Here is a 23,496-nt window from a genome sequence, read left to right on the forward strand (position 1 = left end):
CTTTAAATACATTAAATTGTTTTAACAATGTAAGTAAATTTCTGAGCTAAATACCAAAATCTTCACTATTTCTTGTTTAAAAATACAAAAAAGAGGAAAAAAACTACTAAAAACATTATAGATACTGGTAGTCATTGATTACGACCATTCGTTCAGCGACTGTTCGAAGTTACAATAGTGCTGAAAAAGTGACTTATGACCGGTCCTCACACTTATGACCACTGCAGTGTCCCCATGGTCATGTAATCAAAATTCAGATGCTTGGCAACTGGCGTGTATTTATCGTTGCAGCATCCTGGGGTCAAGTGATCACCAGTTGCAACCTTCCCAGCTGGTTTCTGACAAGCAAAATCAATGGGGAACCGCGTGATTCACTAAATGACCGTGGCGATTCACTTAATGGCACTGCAAAAAATGTCATAAAATTGGATGTGGTCACATGACACCTCACTTAACGACTGCACTGCTTAACAACAAATTTTCTGGTCCTTATTGGGGTTGTAAGTTGAGGTCTACCTGTAAATATTAGTTTCTAACTTCCTGTTTATCATACTCTAATATACAATATTTATAGACATTTAAATTTTATGTCCATGTGTCTCTGATTTCAATTCTTTAGTCAGTTTTCCCCTTAAAAACCATATTCTAGTCTAGATACATATATTTGCCTTGCTACATAAGGAAGCCATTCTTGCTTAAATTTGGTTAGATTTTGTTGTGAATACATGCTGTTAATTTTGCCATTACTGCATATTCTCCAAGTTTAAGTTCCCAGTCTGATATCTTTGGTAATGTATCTCTTTCCCAATATTGTGCTAAATCTATCCTTGTAAACACACATCTTCGTAAATTGTGATTTTTTGTTGTTGTTGGTATGTTTTGGAATGATGTCGAGTAAAAAGAGTTGTGGTTTCATTTCAAATTTGATTTCTAAAATTATCTGAGTAGTGCCGTGTATTTCTTTCCAATAGTTTTGAGGTTTTTTTACAAGTCCACCACATATGGTAAAATGTTCCTTCTGTCTCATGCCATTTCCAATACCTATTACTATATGATTTATCTTGGCAATTGATGGAGTTGTATACAATCTATAAACATTTTATACCAGTTTTCTCTTAAGTTATAACTTTGAGCAAATTTTATAGATTTATTCCATAATTCTTCCCATTGTTGTGTTCTACAACCAATAGCAGCTGCAACAAACCTAGTTAGAGCATAGAATTCTCCATGGTATACCATATCATCTTGCAACAACATGCCAGGGAGAAAAGAGAGGTGCTGTCTTTTCACTCTGCCAGTTAGCTCAAGCAAGCTAGAGGAAAGTGAGATGAAGCACCTGGCCTTGTTTTAGGCAACCAATGCTGAGCTCTCACCAGATCTGACAAACATTTCCTGGGATATGTTCTTGTCTACCAGCCAGTGAGAAAGTATTCTCCATGATAGATAATATTGCACCACCTTATCATGTATGCCTCATGACTTCCTTAAAGTGAACTTCCCCTCACTTTCCTGACGTGGCACTGGAAGAGCACCTTCTTGGCTTTCTAGACCACTGGTAGCAGTCTCTCCACTACCAGATATGGCTGATGATGTGGGGTGATGGCTGTTCCTAAGACTCCAACTCAGTTGGGTGACATTCTGAGTAGTCACTGACTTGCCTTAGTTATGCTTAGACCACTTTCCTGGATCATGTCACCTGAGAGATATACACTGGATGAGATTCCATGCAGGTCACCTGGCTTCAGCCTAAGTAGTATCTGAGTGAGACCCCACAACTAGTCTCTGCACTCTCTGAACTGCAGTGGATTCATTCACTGGCTGTAGCCCTGTCATCCTTCAGCCCACCCACTTGCATGAATGGCCAATGTGAAAAATAACAATTATATTAGTATAACTGGCTTTTTGAGCTCGGGTAGGTATGCACTGTGTTCTCTTGGTGCTGGGATTTGGATATCTCTAAAACTAAATCCAGCAAAGGTGTGTGCATAGTTCATTATGCTCTCTTTTTTCTTCTATGCTGTTGAGCATTTTGACATGCAAATAGACATAGCCAGGCAAGAGGGATTTTATGTTTTCCTGATAGGGCCCCTCTTCCAGACAGCAGCACTTACCGTTCTCTTTCTTTTGCTAGCTTTCTCATTCCAGCAAAAGCTGTAGTAAACCAGCTGACTGAACCAGAAAAGTAAATACTGGGGTGGACTTAGGCAAACTACATTACAGTTGATAAAATAAATTTAAAACATTTGATTTTTCAAAGAAATTCTATTTGTGTATATTTACTGAGATTCATTTTCTGCCAGCATGTCTGACTTAAAGCAGGAGATAATTGATAGGAACATGGGAGAAAACCATACTAATGTCTCCTCACATTCCTTTCAATTAGCAGCCCTTAGGGGAAAAAAATAGAAGAATGCTGACAGAGAAAATAAGTGGTTTCCCTGATCTTTGATAATGGAGTTTGGCCAATTTTTCTGCAAGTTGGCTGGCTGATAGCATCAAGCTAATCTGTGGTCCTGGGCTGGGGTGAAAAATAAGGACACATCTTAATCTAAGTTCCCATTGTTTCCTGTAAACAAAGCATTTGAGTTATTTTAAGTCTTGTTCCAGTGGAATCTGGCCAACTCAGAAAATTCCTTTAGAATGTTCCATGCTAAAAATTAAACATGTCTTACATTTTGAGCACCCCTATTTATAACCCTATAAATTAAAAAGCACCGAACACGGTATCCCTCAGAATCCTAATCAATGCCTAATCTTTTTATGAACATTAATTTCAAGTTTTTAAAATGTGTTTAATGGTTATATATTTACTGGATTGCTGATTTTCCAAATAAAATATGAAATGAAATGAAATGAAATGAAATGAAATGAAATGAAATGAAATGAAATGGCCCACTTGCAAGAAGGCTACTCTTCACTCCTGGCTAGGTAACCAGTGGCCCTCAGATGTTGCTTAAACGCAACTTCTCTCATTCTTCAACATTGATCATACTGGTTAAACTTCTGAGAACTGAAATTCAGCAGTATATGGTACTCATATGTGCACACCTCTGTTTTATTTAGAAGGAACAAAATACAATGCAGCCTCTTTCAAGAAATTTTGATAGGCTATCATATGAAAATTAAACTGCAGTGAGGGACTGGAAGGGCTAGTGGAGGCTGCAAGATGGGGGGGGATGCTGCAAGCAGGGGCAACTTATCAGAATGACTTGCGACCTTCCTTGCCAGCTTCCCCATTGACTGCTTGTGGGAAGCTGACAGGGAAAGTTGCAAATGGCATTCACATGACGATGGCTCCCTGCGACATCATAATCACAAGCTGGGCACTGAAGCACCCAGATTGTGATCACGTGACTGTGGGGGTGCTGCTATGGCCAGAACTTCGGGGACTGGTTGTATGTCCATTTTTTCAGCGCCGCCATAATTCTAAACAGTTGCTGAATGAATGGAATAAGCTGAGGACTATCTGTATTTTCCTTGCAACTCTAATATAATTATCAGTCAGAAATCCTATGTGAAAGCTAACATGACAGAATATACATACATCTGAGCTATTAAAATGTTTCTGTTTAAAACGGGAAAAAACTCCTCCCACCCCCCCAACACAAACAGATGTAGTTCTTGGCAGCAGCATTAGTCTTAATCAAAAACACTCAAGAAAAATAAACAAACCTGGATCAACAAACACAATAACTCTTAGTTCTTTCCCAAGGTGATGCTAAGCAGAGTATGTTCTCCTCAATCCTCCACCCACCACCCACCCCCAAGGTTACACTTCAAGAGATCATATGGAAGTTGGCTTCATTTTGTCTTTAAAATCCTGAAAGGTCCTTCTCAGTGGCTGCCTAGAAAAGTTTACATGTTAATTGGCCCAGTGCAACTTTCTCATGTTCCAGCAGAAAGTCTCAGCTACTTCCCAGTCACCCTTGGCAGAAATACCTTCATGCCAGAGAGATGAAGAAATTACTCTTGCAGTCAAATATTCCTACTCTTTCTCCTTAAAACTGATAGAAAAATTGTTAGTTACCTCTGCAATTGTCAGATAATAAGCTCAACCAGAAATTCAACACTTAACATCCCTGCAGTCAGTAAGAATGCAGGTTTAAAAAGTAGTCTGCTTAATTTTTCTTCTCTACTGAAATGACTATCGTATAGTTGAGGTTTGGAGAGCAAAACAATGCATTTCTTTCCAACATACCTGTACTGAAGAAAACAGTCTCTATAAAAGTGCAGTTCCTAAAATATGTATTCAGTGTAGTAACATCCTCAAAGTAACAGTTCTGAAAAAGGACGTCTTGAAAAATAACTGATTTGAATGTCATCATTTTGAACCTGAGTGAAACAAAGAATTTGCCATACTGATTTAAAGCATGATATATAACAAGAAGTCTAACTGGAAACATTTTTCAACTGATTGAAGAATAGTATGACTAAATACAAATATCATCTTCTGAAGGTTCAATCTTTTGTAGCAATATGTTCAAATTCTCTTTCCTCAAACTCCGAGTGCTTTGGAAGATAGCAAATGCAAGAGCTCACATATTTCCATCTTGTGAAGTTCCACCTTCCCTGGTTTGCATAACTAATGAATGCTGTAATATCTGAATCACACTATGGTTATTAACTGCCAAGTTTACTCCAAAATATGATTTGAAACAATTCCTAGTAGTACTTACTGATCTGAGAGTTTGAGCTAACTATCTTTATGAAAAGAAGGAAAAGGGCGAACTCAAAGAAAAGCAAAAAATAAATTAACCTATATTGACACCCACACCTCCAAAAGGAAAAAGAGAAATATAAAAGGGAACAATGATATACAAATAGTAATGCCTGTTCACTTCAACCTGTCTCAGTGGGTTACTGTTGAGTATAAAATATGATAATCTAGCAAAAGTTTTCCTAGTACCAAGGAAAGAGGTCTGTGTAAGATGAACAATTATGACACAAAACCTTCAAAACCAATTGTAACAACTATTAAAAATCAAGAAGGGGAGTGTAATGCAGAGTGCTTCAGGAGTTAAAATGTTAAACTAGAACCTGGAAGATCCGGATTCAAGTCCATCCTCAGCCACAGAAGTTTAGTGGGTAACTTTGGACTAATTACTATCTCTCAGCTTACCCCATCCCAAGAGAATCACTGTAGACAAGAAGTGCTAAGTATATTATTTTGAACTCATTAGAAGAAAGGCAGGATATACAATCAGCAATTCATTTTAGAAATAGATTAGTTGTTTATTTTTCTCAACCTGTCATTGATGAATGTCTCATTAAAATGGATCTGATTTTCCAAAGTAAAGTTGAAATCAAAGTCCACAATCTTCTTATTGTTAAAATTCTTCACTTTAGAAGCATATTCATCTGCTTGTAGATGCTTAATGACATCTGGAAACCAGACGGACAATCCATAGTAGCTATGAAAAGCAATTGGTGTAATTTCAGCATTCAGAAATACATGGCACAACAATGAACTGTAATGCAGCATTGTGTTGAATATATACTGATAAAAAGTAGTATTTTAAAATGTTCTAGTTGCATTCAGATATAACAAGAACATGCATAGCTTTCCCACAGATTTCTGAACCCCCCCTCTGCAAAATTTATAAGGAGATCTGATGTTGCTATATCTATCTTAAATTAACATTATTTATTGTATCATTTGAAGCTAATATTAACTATGATTAGTGAAAATAAGTCAATTTCATAAACTTTTAAAAGAATGGAGGTGAAGCCAAGACTGTATATAGATAGGGGTGTGGGGGGTAAGACATGAAAATATGAAGAGAAAGACAATGTCCACAAGCTCCAAAACCAGAACTTTGAACATATGCCTCAGTAGTGCCAAAATAGCACTCCTCAGTATATACTGCACATAGATTATGCCAAAGTTCTCATACTCTAAATTCTTAACATGGTTTAAGAAAGATCAAACAAAAAATTAATAGTGCTGAATCCTTGAAATAAGTAGGGATTGGAGATTATACATACAGAGGAAAAGGGACATTGTTTGATTTCTTTTCTGTTTTTGCTCCCAAGCTTGCATTAATAGAAATAGCTTGTAATCTTATTTTGTAATTTTAGCAGAAGGAGGTGCTAAATAAATTACGATGAATTTTAATAAACTTATTTTGTTATTTTGATTACTGTAAACCACCTTATGAACCTGTCCAGACATCCAGACTCTGCTCTGTTCCAGGGTTCACGTGGTAGGGCAAGAGCCAAGGCATGGTTAGAGTCCACACTCTAGTGAAGGTCAACGATTCTGAGTAGTCCCAACAAGCACAGGTACAAAGTACAAGGCATTCAAGATTAGGCTGTACAAAAGTGGTTTCACTACTTGAATACTCCCATGCAGACAACTGCAAATCCAAGATCTGTGAACTAGGTCTGATTCCTTGGAACCAAGTTTGACAACTTCTTTCTCTTCCTCTGCTACTGTCTCCGCAGAAGAGAATCAACCTCAGAAACCATGGCAGGTCTGCGCCAGAGGCCTTCTGAATATGGCCCTTTTCTCAAAAAGCCTGTATTTCATGAACCCAAGTGAAAGCTTTCTCTTTTCTTGTTCCCAAATTGTGAAAGCATGTCTTCTGACTTCCAATGGGTCGCTGTTATTTAATTTTAGTAGCTGCATCTCTATTCAACTTAGCTTTTTGAATGACATTGCATTTTACATTATTTTAAATTTTATATATTTTAATGTCATTTTCTGCTTTAATTTGGTTCTGTATTTTTTTCTGTTGGCCACCTTAAACCTTGAACTTTTTTGAGTGGAAAAATGGGGTATAATTCTAATAATTATACCATAAAGACTAAGGAGAAGCAACTTTCTTCTAGTGTAAGTTTTTAACCTTGGGGACTTGAATCTATGACTCAGAATCCGCAGAGAAAGGGTTCCAAGGAAGACACTCAGAAACATCAGACACTTGGGCACGTGCAAAGCATTTTAAAGGACACTCTATGAAGTGCATTGACTAAAAGGACTTTCATTGCTTTGCTGTTTCTAAGAGGAGTAATAGAAGCATACCAGATTTGTAGTGCTATTTAATCACTGTCTTCCCACTGAAAGCCACATATAAAACTGTACCTGACTCGATCAGCCAAAAGCCTATTCTAGTTTAGCCTATTTCTCACAGATACCCTTGAGACTCTGGTAAGTAGTACTATTTCTGACCATGTAAATGACCTAGAGCTTCAAAACTAGTAGACCCTGCCTGATCCTCCATGGATGTCTCATCTCTTTTTAAAGTCACATTAATGTCCTCATTACGTCCTAAGGAAACAAACGGCACAGATTCTGAGAGAGGAAGGCAAACTTCTCTATATTCTATTTGCTCACAGGAGACATAATTTTATACATCTCTATCATGTTTCCCCTTTCTCAGCTCTTAAAAATATGAAACAGACCCTGTATCATTTCTTTCTGACAGGAGACTATTTTAGCTGCCCTGATCATCTTGGTTGCCCTTTTCTGTCCTTTTCCAGTCCTACCTATTTATCTGTTTGTCTAGAAGTATTTACAGAGTTGTACTCTGTATTGAAATTGTGATCACACAATAAATTTGCTATAAAGGTAATCTCTTTTAAACTATGTTTCACTCAGTTTTTAAACCATGCGGATAGGGAAAAAAGCAATTCATCTGAGCAATCACAGTTTAATGAGTTTTAAAATCATGTTAAACAATCATTTTTAAAATAGAATTTACAGAACAATCTTGTGTAGGAGCTATTATGTAGTTAATGCAAAACTGTTAAAAAGAAGTAAAAAAATAAAGAACATTGATAAAATGGTGTTGACTAGAGAGACTGGAAAAGGGGTGTGCATTGGTTTATTTTTAATTTAAATATGAAGTCAGTGCAGAGTTTTTTTTAAAGAACTTTTTGTATTAATATTAAAATTTAAAAAGGGGTGAAAAAAAGATCAATTTAAAAATATTGGAGTTAAAATGTGACTGGAAAGGCAACAGTAAAGGTGTGCCAAGATACAGATCCATTGGAATAAGCCCAATCACTAGCAATATCACTACATAAATCAAAATTTACCTCTTAAAAAAAAAGAACAGTTCTATTGTGAACCATGTTTAAGAAGGCAATTTTATTCCTTTCAGAGACTTATTTCTTCAGTTTCAAAAAGCATTTGGAGTAATTTGAGATGACAATAATTTAGTAAATCCTATTTACTGAGATATGGCAATCTGACATGTTTAACATGTTTGAATCTTTCTTCACAAAGTAAAAACTGGATACATCCATCCAGCCCATTGCACCACACATTGATGAATATGAATTTGCAACTAAGTTAACGTAATACAATTACAACATTTACATCTTTATCAATCTTACCCAAAAGAAAGAGTAAACCATACAACTGCAAGCTTTATTGTATTGTCCTTGACTGGATAGGTGAAACATCTCATAAATGTTAACCAAATCTGTGAGAAAATAAGAAAAACTGCATTTGCTTCTAAAATTTCATTTAAACCCAAATGAAAAATACAAATAAACTTGAGAATAAGCATCACAGAGAGTTAGATACGTCACTTCAGGATTCTCAAGAAAATGCTACTTGGAGGGAAAGTTGGTTTATAGTGTCATTTATGGCAGGAAAAAAATGCAAAGGGGCATAACTTTTCCTCTGAAACAGCAATGACTAATCCTGTTTCTGAAATATTGGGCTTACATCTAAAGCCATGTAGCCTTTAGTTTTACAGATTTCACTTGATTTCTGGATATTCTGCTTGATCTGCTTCTAACAGCTACTCAAATCAAAAAATACAGTAACTGTGAACTGAGCAGTGCAGCTCACAACTACTTAACTGGTTGACAATTATATATTTATTTTGGGATATTACTGTATGCAGAGCAAAATAGGAGGCCATTATGAACCTCCTGGAGTAAGTGTAATAAGCCACAGAGCAGGGGTTCTCAAAGAACGGCCCGCGGGCCGGATACAGACTGCCAGGGTCATTTATCCGGCCCACCCGCCTGATTGGCCACCGCTGCTGTCTGTCAGAAGTGGAAGTGTCGGGAGCTGCAGGAAATGCACGAGGAGGGAGATCGCAGAGCCAGACTATTCTACATGACAGGTATGCTGGGTCCGGCGGCTCTCCTCATACTCTATGGGAGGGATCCTCTGTGTGCATAGGAATTCATTCATGTTTTTTTCAAACTATAGTCCGGCCCCCCAACATTCTGAGGGACTGTGAACTGGCCCCGTTTAAAAAGTTTGAGCACCCCTGCCATAGAGTATCAGATGGTGGTAACAATTGTCAGCTCTTGGGCCAAATATGGCATCAATGGGCACAAGGGTCTAAGTTCTTTCACTTGAAACTAATTTAGTGGAGATCTGGTAGAATTACAAATCACAGATTTCCCAGCCTGCAGAAAATTAGAAGCAGCCATCACACATTGGTCATTTCTGCACTAGTGACCCTTAGCATCTTCATAGCTTCACCCAAGCAATGTTGAAGTATCCACATTATTGTTATTTTGGTTGGATGACACTAGATGATGCTATAAATCATTAGTGCAGAAATTATTCTAGTTTTAGTTGGCAAGATTTTTCTGAATTAAGTTTTAGAAATCAAGCACAGGAATGAAACCACACTGATTTTAGCCCACTGACTTAATGTACAAGGACTACATAAACTATGGCAAATTTAAGAAAGTCTTGGACAAAAGAAACCAACTTTTTCCTGGAGCATTTGGAGACTTTATTTATTTATTTATTTATTTATTTATTTATAACAAAGATATAATTTCAGAAGATATAATAAGTGGACAAAGAAAATGGATAAGTGGACAAAGAAAATTAATGAAGCTATACAATTAATACTTAACATTAATAAAAGACTGACCATACCAAAGCATATTGAGTTACTTTTATGATATGAAAAAGTATAAATCTTAGTTCCAAAATCTCCACTGCATTATTGATAATTACTAAAAAAGGAAAGAAAATAGAAAAACAAACAAAAAAAGAACTACGAAAAATAGTACAGATAAGTATTTGATTTCTGACTTTCACCCTTTTTTGTACTTCAGCCGATTTATAGTATTTATAAACTTCAGACACCATACCTGAAATGTTTATGTTTGCCTTGCTGCATGGTGTAGAGTATATATAGAAGCCATTCTTGCCTAAACGTAGTCAGTATGCCCCACTTAATGTATAGCAGTAATGAAACAGACATGGGATAGCCCAGCTGAAACTTTACTTACCTCTGTGGATTACTGAGTGACTGGACAAGCCACTGTCTCTCAGCCTAATCTATTTCACCAGACTAAATTGAGAGCACATCACTTACAATCCAGTGAGCTTTTGGGAGAAGGGGAAGGATAAAGCAATATAATAAATAAGGTGCCATTATATGGAAAATCCCTAAAGAAATATGGAATCATGGAATATTCATTTTTTGAAAAAAATCAGAAGCATAAGAAGTTGCATTCTTTTATCTATTTTAGCATTTTCAACACTGACTTATTTAAACTTGATAATAATACATTTCTCTAGATTCTCTAGAATTGTTTGCACTTAAGTATAAATAATATTATAAAGATTATGTTACTTACACTATCGAGTTCTGTGCGCACTCTGACATAGCATCTCCTGTACCAGGTACCTGTATCACTTTCTATTTCTATAAGCTCATCTACCTGTTTTGGCATTTTGATCCTGTTAACCTATGGAGAACACACAAAGGTTTTTTCCCCCCTACTGGAGAAACAAGAACATTTCACTGTTGAAGAATGTTAACAGCCTTATCTAAAAGGGGACAAACAACTTCAAGTTCCATTTTTTATGAATGAAAACATCTAACCTTGGCTATGGTTTCTGTCTCTTGAGAAAGACAGAGACGTTGCATGATTTGCACAGAAGGCCAACTGAACAGGAGAATATGAAAGTGCAAGTTCTTCAGAAACAGGGATATTTTGCAGAATTATCAGAGAAATCAACTTATTTGTACAGCTTTTAAAAATCTGTAAAAATGGTTGCGGCTTTTTAAAAAGATATTTTTAATGAATGAAGGAAATAAATTCATATGGGAATGCATACTTTTAATTTATTTATAATTTTTGCACAATACCCTTCAAAACTGAGTTATAACCAATATAAAAAAAGGAGCAACAGTTCTTATTAAATCTAACAATACATAAAAGAACACTATTTTTAACACAAAGTATCTTCATAACAATCTTCCCTTAAGTGTAAATCCTGTCTTAATGGCATTAACAGATTACTATGTTGATATAATTGTCCCACTTGTTCATCCACCAACATTACTTTTCAAAAGTTTGGATTATATCATTACTTTCAAATAAATTATTCCCAGTTTATTAGAATAACTGACTCATGTTCTATTGGACTGGAATCTGATTCTGTACTAAGAAGATATGGAGTTACTATAAAAAATTCTTATTTGTGTTTTTCTTATTAAGGAAATCATTAAAAATAATACAGGAAAATACTTCTTACATTTAACTCATTCCTAGGTTTTTTAGTATCATCCTAGCTACCACATCTAATTCAATGCTACATTTATGGATGGCTTCCAGTTCTGAGCAGATTTCCGTAAATCTGCACTACAGCCTTGGAGCAAGACTCTTATTCTCAGAGAAAATAGCTGTGGAGAGAGTGCATCTTATAGTCTCTAAAAAAATCTGATAAATAATCAAAGACAGGAAATATATGGAATAGAGAAAACTATTAGTCTATTTCACCTGGGACTAAAAAGAAAGAGTCTAATTTCATGAGCACTCCCTGATGATCCAAATGATAACCTGATATACAAAGAGACATTCTTACAGCTATTTGGGTCCTGCATGATTCAGAGCAGGGTTGGGAAACCTATGGCCCTCTAGATATTGTTGAACCACAAATTCAATATCTTTTAGTACTGACTACGCTATTGAGGACTGCAGCGAGTTCAGAAATGTATGGAAGGGCTTTAAAGGTATGTATCGACATAGCCTTTTCAACCTGAGCACCCTCCAGATATAAAGACCTTATTTCCCTAAATAATCATGGGGTTAACTGACTTTTTTAATCCAATGCAGTTTAGGAGGCAGGAAAGAACCTCCTCCTGGAGAGGTCATTCAAGATTGGACCCTGCCTAATACTTCCAGGAAGAGATGTCATCCTGAAGTGGAGAATGCCCTCCAGGTTACTCAGATAATAAGAAATTATGATAAGGGACATTTTTATTTTCCAACTGGCTGCAACAATTATAGTTGTGGCCATCATGTTTTGCACTAGCTGAAACCTCTGAAGCATCTTCAAGCATAGCCCTACATACAATGCTACACAGGAATCCAGATAGGAAATTATTAGTGTGTATGGCCAGATAATTACTTTATCAAGGCTATCTGGACCCCAGTGACAACTGGATCAAGAAATGTCGTTAAACAAGAATATATCTTCAAGATCTATGTGAATTATCATTGTAGGTACTTTTCATGATATTATTTTCCTCAAGAGGAATATATGGTTTCTACTGATAATTTTTCCAATCTAAATTATAACTAATTCTCCACTAATGAGGTATACTTGTATAAAAATATACGCACTGTGAAAACTTTTTCAGGCTGGCCACGGGCTCGCATATTTGTATCATGAATTTGTTTGAGAATCATCCAAGCTTCATCATGTTTCCCAGTCTAAGGATATGAAGACAATTGAAAATTTCAGGAAGAAATATGAGAATGCAAATGCTGATAAACCATCCTTTATTTATTCTTCCCTCACTCACAATACATCTACATTTAAAGAAATACTTCGGCATATCTTTCTATCTCACTCAATGGTATATTAAACGGAGTGTACTTGGGATCCAATTGCCTTAAGTCACTTCCATTTTTCACAATATCATAAAGTAAGATAACTTGTGCACATTTCTCCCTAAAACGCTTAGATCTTCAGCAATTCATACATTTTTTTCATCTCAAACAGGACAGTTTACCAAATAAGTTTTAGAATAAAACAACAGGATAACAAAAGCAACCCGTCAAACAGCACTGGATTAAAAGTATAAATCAAAACTTGGCAGAATTTTTTTAAATGATTGTTACTAAATCTCTCAAAGAGAAAGGGGCAAATAACATAGTCCAGAGAGATAATTTCAAAAATGTTTTTTTAATGGTGGATCCGAGGTTGTTATTAAGACCCGGGTAAACTCGACTTCTCAAAGGAATGCAGATATTTTACCTCAAGCAAGAACCTTGGACTTTCTGGCATAAAAGTAAGTGCCACCACAGCAGAAACACAGGGTAGTGCGCACATTATAACAAACACTCTCCAGCTGTGAAACTGATAAGCAGATCCCATGCTGAAACTCCATCCTGAATAAGGGGAAAAAAAACAATGTATTATAAATGCGACATACTTTGGAATATTGGCACGGCTGCTTATGAACCCAGATCATTTCTGAGAGCAGGACAAAACTTCTGTCTATTCCAGGGAGTCTGCACTTTGGAAATTTTTTCTTGTTCTCTCCCAAAAATCAAATGCCGCTGAAAAACCAATGCCACGCTTCTGTGATAAAAGTGATACTACTTTATCCAAAACTACGAGTATGAAAAGGCTTATCCGCACAATGTATTATATTGCCTGCAACTGGTAACAGCTGCTGAGGGTTCAGTGGAATGACTGTTTCATTTTGATAGGCCCCCATTACTACTGGCATTAGCTGTCCTCTTTCTGCCACTACTTCAAGAAGAATAGCACAAAGCTCCACTCCAGGTGGTTGGTATTACAGGCCCTTACTCCCACCATGTCCAGTGGGAGCATCTATTATTTCAACAAGATTAATTGGCAGTGTGTCTTCTGTTTCAGTCATACGTTGGTCTTACCTCAATGTTACTATTTCCTGACATTCATTTATTGTCACCTAACTAAAAGCAATAGCTTTCATATTGCCCAGAGCTTGTTGTAATAAATACATTTTGGGAGGTCTATTAACAATCACTTCAGTCAGTGATTGTTGTGATCACTGAACATCAGTGAATCAATGAAAACATATTGAGAACAGCACATTTTGTTCTTTCTCCATAATCCTTTTAAAAAAATCTAAACCAAGATGGACACATTAATGTGTACTAGCTCTTTAGTTACTTAGAAAATTAGTTATTTCCCTGCCTATGGCAGTTGTCTAATTCAGATATAAATTTCTTATTTAAATATGCACCAAAAAGATTATAAAGTTACCATTCAATTTTCAATGATCATATTAATCACGAAGAGATCATGGTAAAAAGGAATTGCCTTTTCATTATCCACATGTAGGTGAAGAATTTACTTTACACAGATCTGCAATAGTTCTTTCCTTTGCATTACATGTATTAAATATCTTCAATAACCATCTAATACATTAGATTTATTACACATACGTTGCATATCTACATCAGAGATCTAACATATTTAACTACCAAACCAGAAGGGACATCTGCTCTTATAATGTGTATCAATGCTGAAGTCCTACTGTCATCGTTCTATAAAAAGATCTAAAACCTAATAGCTTTCTCTCTCACACACATATTGAGGCTGTAGTAAATAAAACTTGCACAGAATGTGTATTAAGGTCTACAAGTTTTAAATTTAGAGACATCACAGATTAAATGGCTCACAGAATTTAGTTAAACTAAGGTATCTAAATCAGGATAAGATATAAATAATTTCCAATCTGTCCTATTTACAGAAATTTGCCATCCGTGTTTATATTCACTTGTTTCAAAAAAAGAGAGAAAATAGAACACCTGTCATGATTGCTGCAAAAAGCAGGATGGTGCTAAAAATGTCATTCCTTTTACATATTTTGATGCATCATTAAGTCCCAAGGGCTTGAATGAAACAGTCCTTAATGATTATATCAGTGTTGCCAGATGTTTCTTGCATTCTGAGTTTATTCACTCAGACTTAGATGTTACACAGAATATAATTACCAAAACCCAACCAACCAACAATAAATAAAATTCTGCCCTCTTGAAAATTTAGATCCTTCACTTTTTAGTATCACGATACAGTAGCAAATTAATGTATTTTTAAAATAAGTACAGTTTTATTTATGTTTATGTCTTGAACTGTACATTGTATAGCTTTATACAAGAGATTATGCTATTACATGCCAGTTTGTTTTTTGAAGAGGCTCAAGATTCCTTGTTGTTTTTTTGTTACAGAAGACTATGGCTTCTAGATACTGTCTTTTAAGAACTAAATTTAAAAATGCATTTGGAATAGATTTATCTGCAGATAAGCACTGTTGCCAAATGGAGGTGTGTTCTTTGCTTTCTTGCTGGTTTGCATCTGCCATTCGTTCTTTGTGACCTAACAGGAAGATGTATAGTGTTCTTTGTCTGATTCATTCAGACGGCAATGCAGTTCTGCAAAGTTAAACTTCACCCTTGCTCCCTGCAAATGCTGTATTCCAAAGTCATTAATCTTGAAAGCAGCAGCAAGTTCCAAGGGGTGAGACAGGTTGTTAAAACAATAGGCCCAAGTGCATCTTGGGAACAGTTTTCTGGGGCTGTAGCATAAAATAAAACCTTCAGCTTTTTTCAATCTCTGCAACAGCTTCCACATTAAATATCACCTTCTCACTCTACTGATTACAAGAAAGACCAAATAAATCATTCAAGTTGCAGTGACAGACTACAGGATGATATTAGCATAAGAGAGATCAGTGATAAAACACACAAACATTCTATTCAAACAGAACCCATTATAGCCAAGAAAGGCTGTCTTGCTTCACAAAATTAGCAAAAACAATAAAACCTGCATTTTTCATTTCTAACTTTGCTGCAGAATAAACCAACCCTAAACTAGTTCTGTGTGTTGGGAAGGGAGGGGAAGTGTTTCTTTCTTTCTTTTTCTGTTTTGCAGCAAAACGATAGCTCCTAGAGTATTTTCCGTAAATGTATGCTTGTGAGAGTGCTGTATCAGAATACATCACACACTAAGGCTGAATGCAACATTTTTAAAGTAAAGGAGGACTTTGTGGGAGCCTCTAACAGAGGCTTTGGGAGAGGGTACAAGAAGTCAAGATGGCAGACATGACCACACAATTGAAGCCCTGCCCCCTTTTTATATTTCATATGCACCTAAAGGGGGCAGGGCTCTGATCATGCAGTCATAACTGCCATATTAACATTTTTACCCAGATGCTCCTTACCCCTTTTCCTGAAAAGTCACCAACCACATACAAACATTATGAAAAAAGCCACTCATCTGAGTTTAGATTAAGCTAGATATATCTGAGGGTTCTTTGCACTTAGTTCAAAGACAGTGCATTTTTTTATATCTGTGACTAGTTCAAATATTTGTACAGCCAAGTGCTTGTCTTCATGAACCTATCATTTGTTTGCTATGAATTATTTAACATTTGTTTGGTAAGATCTACCATGAAAGGTAATACAATAGAAAATTAGGGAGCACTGTAAAAAGGAACATATTGATAGGATAATAAAGGAATTTATTAATTGCCTTTCTCCTTGGAGAAAATTTTATGGCCCCCGAGATAATGTTCCTCAGATTTCCCTCTCACATCAAATTCAGGGAACTGGACCTCAGAAGGAGGAATGTGGCTTGAGAATCCATTCCCATGGTTGCTCTCCCATCCCACAAATCTCCACAGCTGGTTCTCAAGTGAGGAATTCCAAAGGTATGAAAAGCTCCAGGTCCAAAGTATCATTAGCTTTCAAACTTCTTCCATGCCCACAAATGGGAAGGAGAACTTAGATCAGCCAACGTTAGAAACAATGAAGCTGTTTTCACTTTAACTCTACTGAAATCCACCCAGCTTGCAGTTAGATATGTCATCAGAATGACCCAACTAAGCACATAATTACTCTATTTATCCTCCAGATTTAATTTAAGACTACTGTTCTTCAATTCCTTGTTTTTTTAAACATCCAGACTCTCTTATAGATGTAATGTAGTGGTTGAGGTGTCAGATTGGACTGAGAAGCTTCTGGTTCAAATTCCCATTCAACCAGAGTTCAGTAAATTACACTCTCTCAACCTTCTTCACAGGATTGTCACTGTAGAGATAAAATTAAGAGGCCACCATATAAGCCATTTTGAACTCAGATTAAAGTCAAGATATGTAGTGTTAGTAATATCATTGAGTTCTTACCATGGTTATGGAGGTATACACTAGGAAAAGGAATACTGGTTTCAATTACACAGAAAGGTTAACTGAACAGCCACTGGATGGCACTCTTACAACATTTAGATGTAAAACTGTTAGTACCAATCTTGTCTCAATTTAAGATACATATAAACTACGTTTATATCACAACCTGCTATTCTAAATAACTTCATTGTATTCAAGTAATAATTCAATAATTCAGAATTATTTAAGAGGCTTCCATAGCCCCCTTGAGCAAATCAGATGGAATCAAGAGGATGTAAAAGGAAGGGGAAATGTGGTCCACCAGCAATGTTCCTTCTTTGGTAGGCAGAAATGGCTGGTTTAAATTTTTTCAGCAATTTTTAACATGCAATTATCTTTATAACAATCCTGTTTCCCAGTCATTCCCCACTTTTAAAAGGTAACTTTTGTGCTTTCAAACTGAAGACAACCCCAATTTTTTTAAATGAAGCTGCATCTTCTACCACTTGAAGTCATTTTAATACAACTCAAAAGAGGGTGAAAACGATTCCAAAGGATACTTGGCTTAATAAACATCTTAAGTTTATTATACTGCCTGGAAAGAGATGTACTCTGCCCAAAACAGTTCACTGTCCTCCATAATGAACTTGGCCATGACCCTGCAGTCAACCTTTCTGCTACCGATAATGTATTTTCCAACAATGTTGTACTAGGTTTAGATATGTACACCATTAGAGCTGGTTTCTCAAATAAAAGGGACATTTGAACTCAGGTATGTGACAATGTATAAGCTAAAATATCTAAAATTATAAACAAATAATTCTGAATCAGAAAAAAAATAAAAGTACAAACAATAAATTAGGAATAAATTAGGAACTGTAGGTTATGATGTAGGCATACCATCTATCTCTTCCAAAATAAAAATGTTTCCTATGCTGAATATAACACTTTTTATAGACACCTTCTCTCATTCAGTATATTTATCTTACAATATTGGCCAACAAAAGTATTCTCAAATAACTTTTTATCTAGCACTGTAAATCATAATTAAACAGGTAGATTACCAGCCACCAAAACACATTTATTAAAAAAAATAATAGAATAACCTCCTCTTTAAAATGTAGGTTTGGGTTTGGTGCAAACAGGTATATTTGCACTTAAGAACATATGATATTTTATAGGAGAACCGTAAGTATATACAATACTCTAAAATCCTCTGGAGAACAGAACAAGCATCTGTCCTACTTTAGCAAGCATAAAAGGTGGCAGTGGTTGGATAATTGTGGAGCTATTAATGACTAGCCAAGACAAGGTCTTACTTTCCTTGCTAGCTAGAAGAAAATTAACACTCCTGAAAAAGAACTGGAGAATTAAGCCACAACTCTGAGGCTGCACCTATTTTCCATCTCAACAGCAAGTTGTCAGTCAAAGCAATTTGGTAGGCAGAATTGGAAAGACAAAGGGTAGAGGAGATGCTACTGAAACTAATAATGGAATAATTAGGGGCAGATGTTTTGTGCATTGCCTTATTTTTAATATGCATGAACAATATTGACCATGTTGGTGAATAAGTTGTTGAACTGACATAAAATGAAATGTTATTGAAATCTGAGTAGCAGCATGCCAAGTCAACATTTGTGTTTATGGCAATCAGTTCAGGCAATCTGTTTGTCAAACTTGCAGTTTATGTTGTTCCCAGCAAAAGAAAAAGAATTCACTAACTTTTGCTGAATAAGCTGACTTTTCCGTTTGCCCAGATTTCAATAAAGGTCAACAGCCCTTTCATATCTGGGTCTCACTGTGGCAAGAGCATGCCCCAATAATCTCTCCTTTTGCCATATCCTCATGATTTTACCTTCATATAGGCAAAACTGTGTATCACTCTAGTCATGAACTTGGTAATCTTCTGCAGCACGTGGGATAATAGATCTCTCAGGTCCCAAAACATAAATGAAGAGATCATCCAACCCTCCAAGTACCAGTTGGAGTTCTGTAAAGCATTACCCAACCCACTTGGATGATTCTTTTTAGAATATGTGAAATAGTTGAGCTGACTGAATTGACTGAACAGTGGAATTTACATTAAATACTATACAGCACAAACATACTGCAAGCAGCTGTGCAGTCCTGAAAAAAGATACAGCTGCTTATGTTCATGGCCCCAACTGATCAAAAATACCATCTTGAAATTAAATTAGAAGCACTGCACAGCCCTAGTAGCAGTGAATGTACAGTATGTCTACATGAAAATGGATTTATTTTATTTTACTGTACTTAACATAGTTCTTAAGTTATTTTAAATCAGGAAATCAACTGAAATTTAAGAGTGTGGATTTACTGTAATTTTGTGTGTACATATTAAACTTGAGCAGTTCTGCACAGCCTTGCATACTGTAAATCTCATCCACTGCAGTTTATTCAACAATCAATGGCTAAAACAAACCATCAGTGTAATATACACATCCAACCAGTAAAAATATTAAAGCTGTCCAGGATTGAGGAATTAGAACAGGGTTTTAGTAATATTGTCAGACAGGGAAGCAGGCACCTAGTATGGGACAGCTGCTGTAGAGTCCACTGTGGCTCCCATTGGGAGAGGATCCAGATGTAGTGATAGTGGGTCCTGTCCTACCTTCTGGGCTAACTAGCTAAGCGTCTGGGTTAGCTGATCCATCTAGATAGCCACCTGGTGTTGATACTAGAACAAGGCATTGGCTAATTGGCTGATCTTTCCTCTAAGATGACCTCTTCCCTATTGCACTTTCTCCTCTGCCCCAAAATGTCCAGTATCTTCATTCAACCAATCTTCTGAAAGAAGAAAGATGGGAAAAAGCAATGCTGGACTAAAACGGCAAAGGATGTAAGGGACTTCACTACCGTATCATATCTACAGATGGCAATCAGCTGCTTCAAATACAAGCTTCATTCTAGTGTGCAATAAAAGTTTTTATTTAGCTCTGCCACGTTGGCCGTTTTGGGTAGCTTCTGCCAAGTTTCATGGAGGAAGCCTAACAGGCAGGGGACAAAAGCAACCTGGAATGCTAGGTGGTTGTTAACAGTTGTGTCAGGAAAATGGGGAAGACAGAACAATCAAATATGACAAGCAGCAAACACTATGGTACAACTAGCAGCGGTGAATATGATGGAAGGATGCTACTGGGCTACTTCATGGAAAGCAGAGCAAGCTAGTAGCTGGCTGACCTCCTCCTCCTCCCCCTTCCCCCCAAAGTAGTCATCATATTGATGATGGTGGTCTCTCCAGCCTAAAATGCCTGCTCAGTTGCTGATAATAAAACATTCAGGATTGAAACTTGCATAATAAACGTTTTATTTATTTAATAAATTTAGTTAAATTAAAATTAATTAATTTTAATTTTAAATTAATTAAATAAATAAAACATTTATTATCCAAGTTTCAATTCTGAATGGAAGTTTGGCATGTATCATGGAGCCCTGGCTGACTGAAGAGATCTTTCTTCGTTCTGTCCACCAACTACTAAATGATACAGCAGGCTAGAACTGCTGGAGGATACGGAGGTGGAGTGGTTGTTCTATACCAGGATTGTTTTGCAGAGAATTTAGTTCTGCGAGAGACAAGCACGCACAAAAATATCACTCAAAGGAGCCAATTTTCTCTCACTAGAGCTTTGCCTCTTGATCAGGGATTCTAGAAGAAAACACACACACACACACACACACAAACTTACATGACCTGAAAAAGTTTGGAAACCCCTGGCCTAGATATATCATAGGAAGGGTAGTAGGTAGAGGAACAGCTCTAATTCATCCCCCATCCTTGTTTACTAACAAAAGCAGGTACTTTAATCTACCTAATGATAGGATTGGCCCTAGTGATTAGAGTTCTGGAATACCCAATTCAATAAAATGATACCACTAACTGTAATTACTACATCACAAACTTGGAATGGATACTAGATGTAAATATAAATATAAATAAATGTAAATATTTATAATAAATAATAAACATAAATATAAATAAAGATCATCAGTACTGAAAAGGTTAAGTGGCTTGGCATAACCAAAACATCTTCTACTGAGGAAAAATAAAATTAGTTTCAGATATTTACAGAAGGAAATGTTAAAATATTTACGGCATTTAAACATTTCAGTATATCTTATTAAGCTACTAAATATGGTAAAATAACCTTTGAAAACCATTTAGCATGTCCAGGTACATAAATGCCTTACCCTACGGTAAGCTAAGACATCATGCATATTTCTAAAAGTCAAACAGTGCCTGTTGTTTTATTATTTTAAAAGTAATTTTAAGTAAAATTTGTACATTAAATTTAACATATTAAATCATAGTGTTACTATAATTACAGTATAGAACAAAACTATTCTAAGGTTGTGATCCCTGCCTATACTATTGGGATTTTAGATCGTGCAGAGGTTTCTCTATGTGGAATCTCCACCGAAAGACAAATGTCTCTGCTTGGACATCTTGGGGTAAGGGCCAAATAAAGTTCCATCATTTATTCCGATGCTTTTGTATTTACTTAACATAGATCCGTAATCCCAGACAATGGCTTCTGTTACAATGGGATTATATTAATCTGAGATTTAAAATATACCCATGCATCTTGTCAAGAAGACTATGTCCATATATTTTGCTGATTAAACAGGTAATTCCATTATGAAAATGACAATGGAAGCACAATTGCAATTTAAACTGGTTTAGTGCTTATGTACAATGGTAAGAGAAGTTATAGAACCCCCCCCCCCCGCATTTCTCACCATAGTGAGGAATGATTGCCCAGGCCATGGCAGATGCGTAGATACCTCCAATCATCCAAAACATGCAAAGCCAACTTAAATGTTCTCCACGTTTCTCTCGAGCAAGTACTTCAGCAAAATATGAAAATACAGCTGGAACAGCTCCTCCAATCCTAAAAAAGAGGAATAACAGGAACAGAAAGTCTGAACAAACACTGTATTATTTTAAAGAAAAGCATGCCAAAAGCAATAGAGTTCTGGGAATCTTGACAAATAAATCAATTGCTTAATGCATCAAAGAAATGTTGATTAAGGAAAGCATGTATTCTGTAAGTAATTGTACTGCTGAACATTATCCAATGTTCAGCATAGCTTTGAAGAAATGCAAGCATTTTGACTGCCAAAGTCTTTCTTTGGCTTTATTCTAATCTGAGTTGGAAAAGAACGTAAATCCTGCCAGGCATTCTGAATTGCTCTTATCCATTTAGTGTTTTTGTTTTGCTCCAGCAAAGCAAAAACTGATGGATTTGCTCATCCCCACAAGACACAGCAACCTGTTAAAGCCATACGCCAAGTTTCAAGGGTGATGGGAATTTATGTTTTCCAGGCACCACTGACATGGATGGATGCAGACCTGTCAGCAGGGTGTGGTCAAAAAAGTATTGCATATAAAAAACAGACAATATTTCGACTGCACTGTCAGGGCCATTATCTTGACCCTGACATCCTGCAGACACCCTTGGATGCATGGCTCCTAGCACCTGACACAGAGCCAAAGTGCCAGATATCAGAGGGAGAGTTGAAAAGTTCCTTGATTTCCCTGTAGTAACTGGAAGAAGACGAAAGCTTAAGTGCATGTGGACATATGTCATGACATAACATAACAACATAATATATATTATGTTATGTTATTACAGTGACTGAGGTCACTCTGGAAGAATCATGTCCATGTGGTGGGGCAGTAATACTAATGATGCAATTGGAGATGTGAAAAGGTCATCCAAAACTGGTTTAAAATGCTCCTAAGATGTTTTTTATCTCTGGTAATGAGTCTTCTGTATTTAAAACAGTATTAGCTAATTGCTGCTCATTATGTTAGATTTTCGTTAGTCTTGTAAACTGACGTTAAGTACAGAATGGAATAAATAATGCAGTAGTTAAGATTTTATTTTTTCTTAATCAACTGTATTGAATAATCAAAGTGAGTAATACATATTTTAACAATATTTTCTGATGGTTTAGACTAACACAGTGGGCATCTGGGAATTTTTATGTGGTACATAAAGTATTTCTGACATCATTATCAACTTTAAACAATGACAAGAAGCTCCCATTCTACATAAGCTGTTCAATATGTCTGAAATTTAGCTTTGATTATGATAAGCTCTTAATGCTGATGTTACAGTACTTAAAACATCAGAGACAACATAATCACATACTGAAAAATTTTAAATAGTGAAGGGTCTTACTATTTAATAATTTAATATTTAGACATTTTAACGATTTTCATGTAACAGATTACACGAGTCACTGTGGAGATCCAGAGAAATGTAAGCGGCACTCTGCTTTGGAAACGGGTTTCTTCAGTGTCTTCTCTACTGAAATCTACACCCACCATCTCCTATTTGTAACATATGGGACAAATATTTAATTCAGAAAG

The 23,496-nt window shown here is 36.1% G+C and overlaps 1 protein-coding gene across 1 annotated transcript in view; it reads right to left on the reverse strand.

The window, feature by feature from the left end:
- Positions 1-23,496, reverse strand: part of SV2C (synaptic vesicle glycoprotein 2C) — an 80,871-nt gene that overhangs the window by 13,709 nt on the left and 43,666 nt on the right. The window contains exons 4-10 of the mRNA XM_088129828.1: positions 21,858-22,009; positions 13,199-13,332; positions 12,562-12,651; positions 10,567-10,677; positions 8,338-8,426; positions 5,247-5,411; positions 4,199-4,332 (exon numbers count right to left, since the gene is read on the reverse strand). Coding sequence (XP_087985954.1) covers positions 4,199-4,332; positions 5,247-5,411; positions 8,338-8,426; positions 10,567-10,677; positions 12,562-12,651; positions 13,199-13,332; positions 21,858-22,009 — 875 coding nt within the window. The remainder of the gene's footprint in view (positions 1-4,198; positions 4,333-5,246; positions 5,412-8,337; positions 8,427-10,566; positions 10,678-12,561; positions 12,652-13,198; positions 13,333-21,857; positions 22,010-23,496) is intronic.

The sequence above is a fragment of the Python bivittatus genome, unplaced genomic scaffold (assembly GCF_059951505.1).
Source record: "Python bivittatus isolate LINGU-HERP-01145 unplaced genomic scaffold, Pbiv_v1 ctg000850_np1212, whole genome shotgun sequence".
In the NCBI taxonomy this organism is placed as follows: domain Eukaryota; kingdom Metazoa; phylum Chordata; class Lepidosauria; order Squamata; family Pythonidae; genus Python; species Python bivittatus.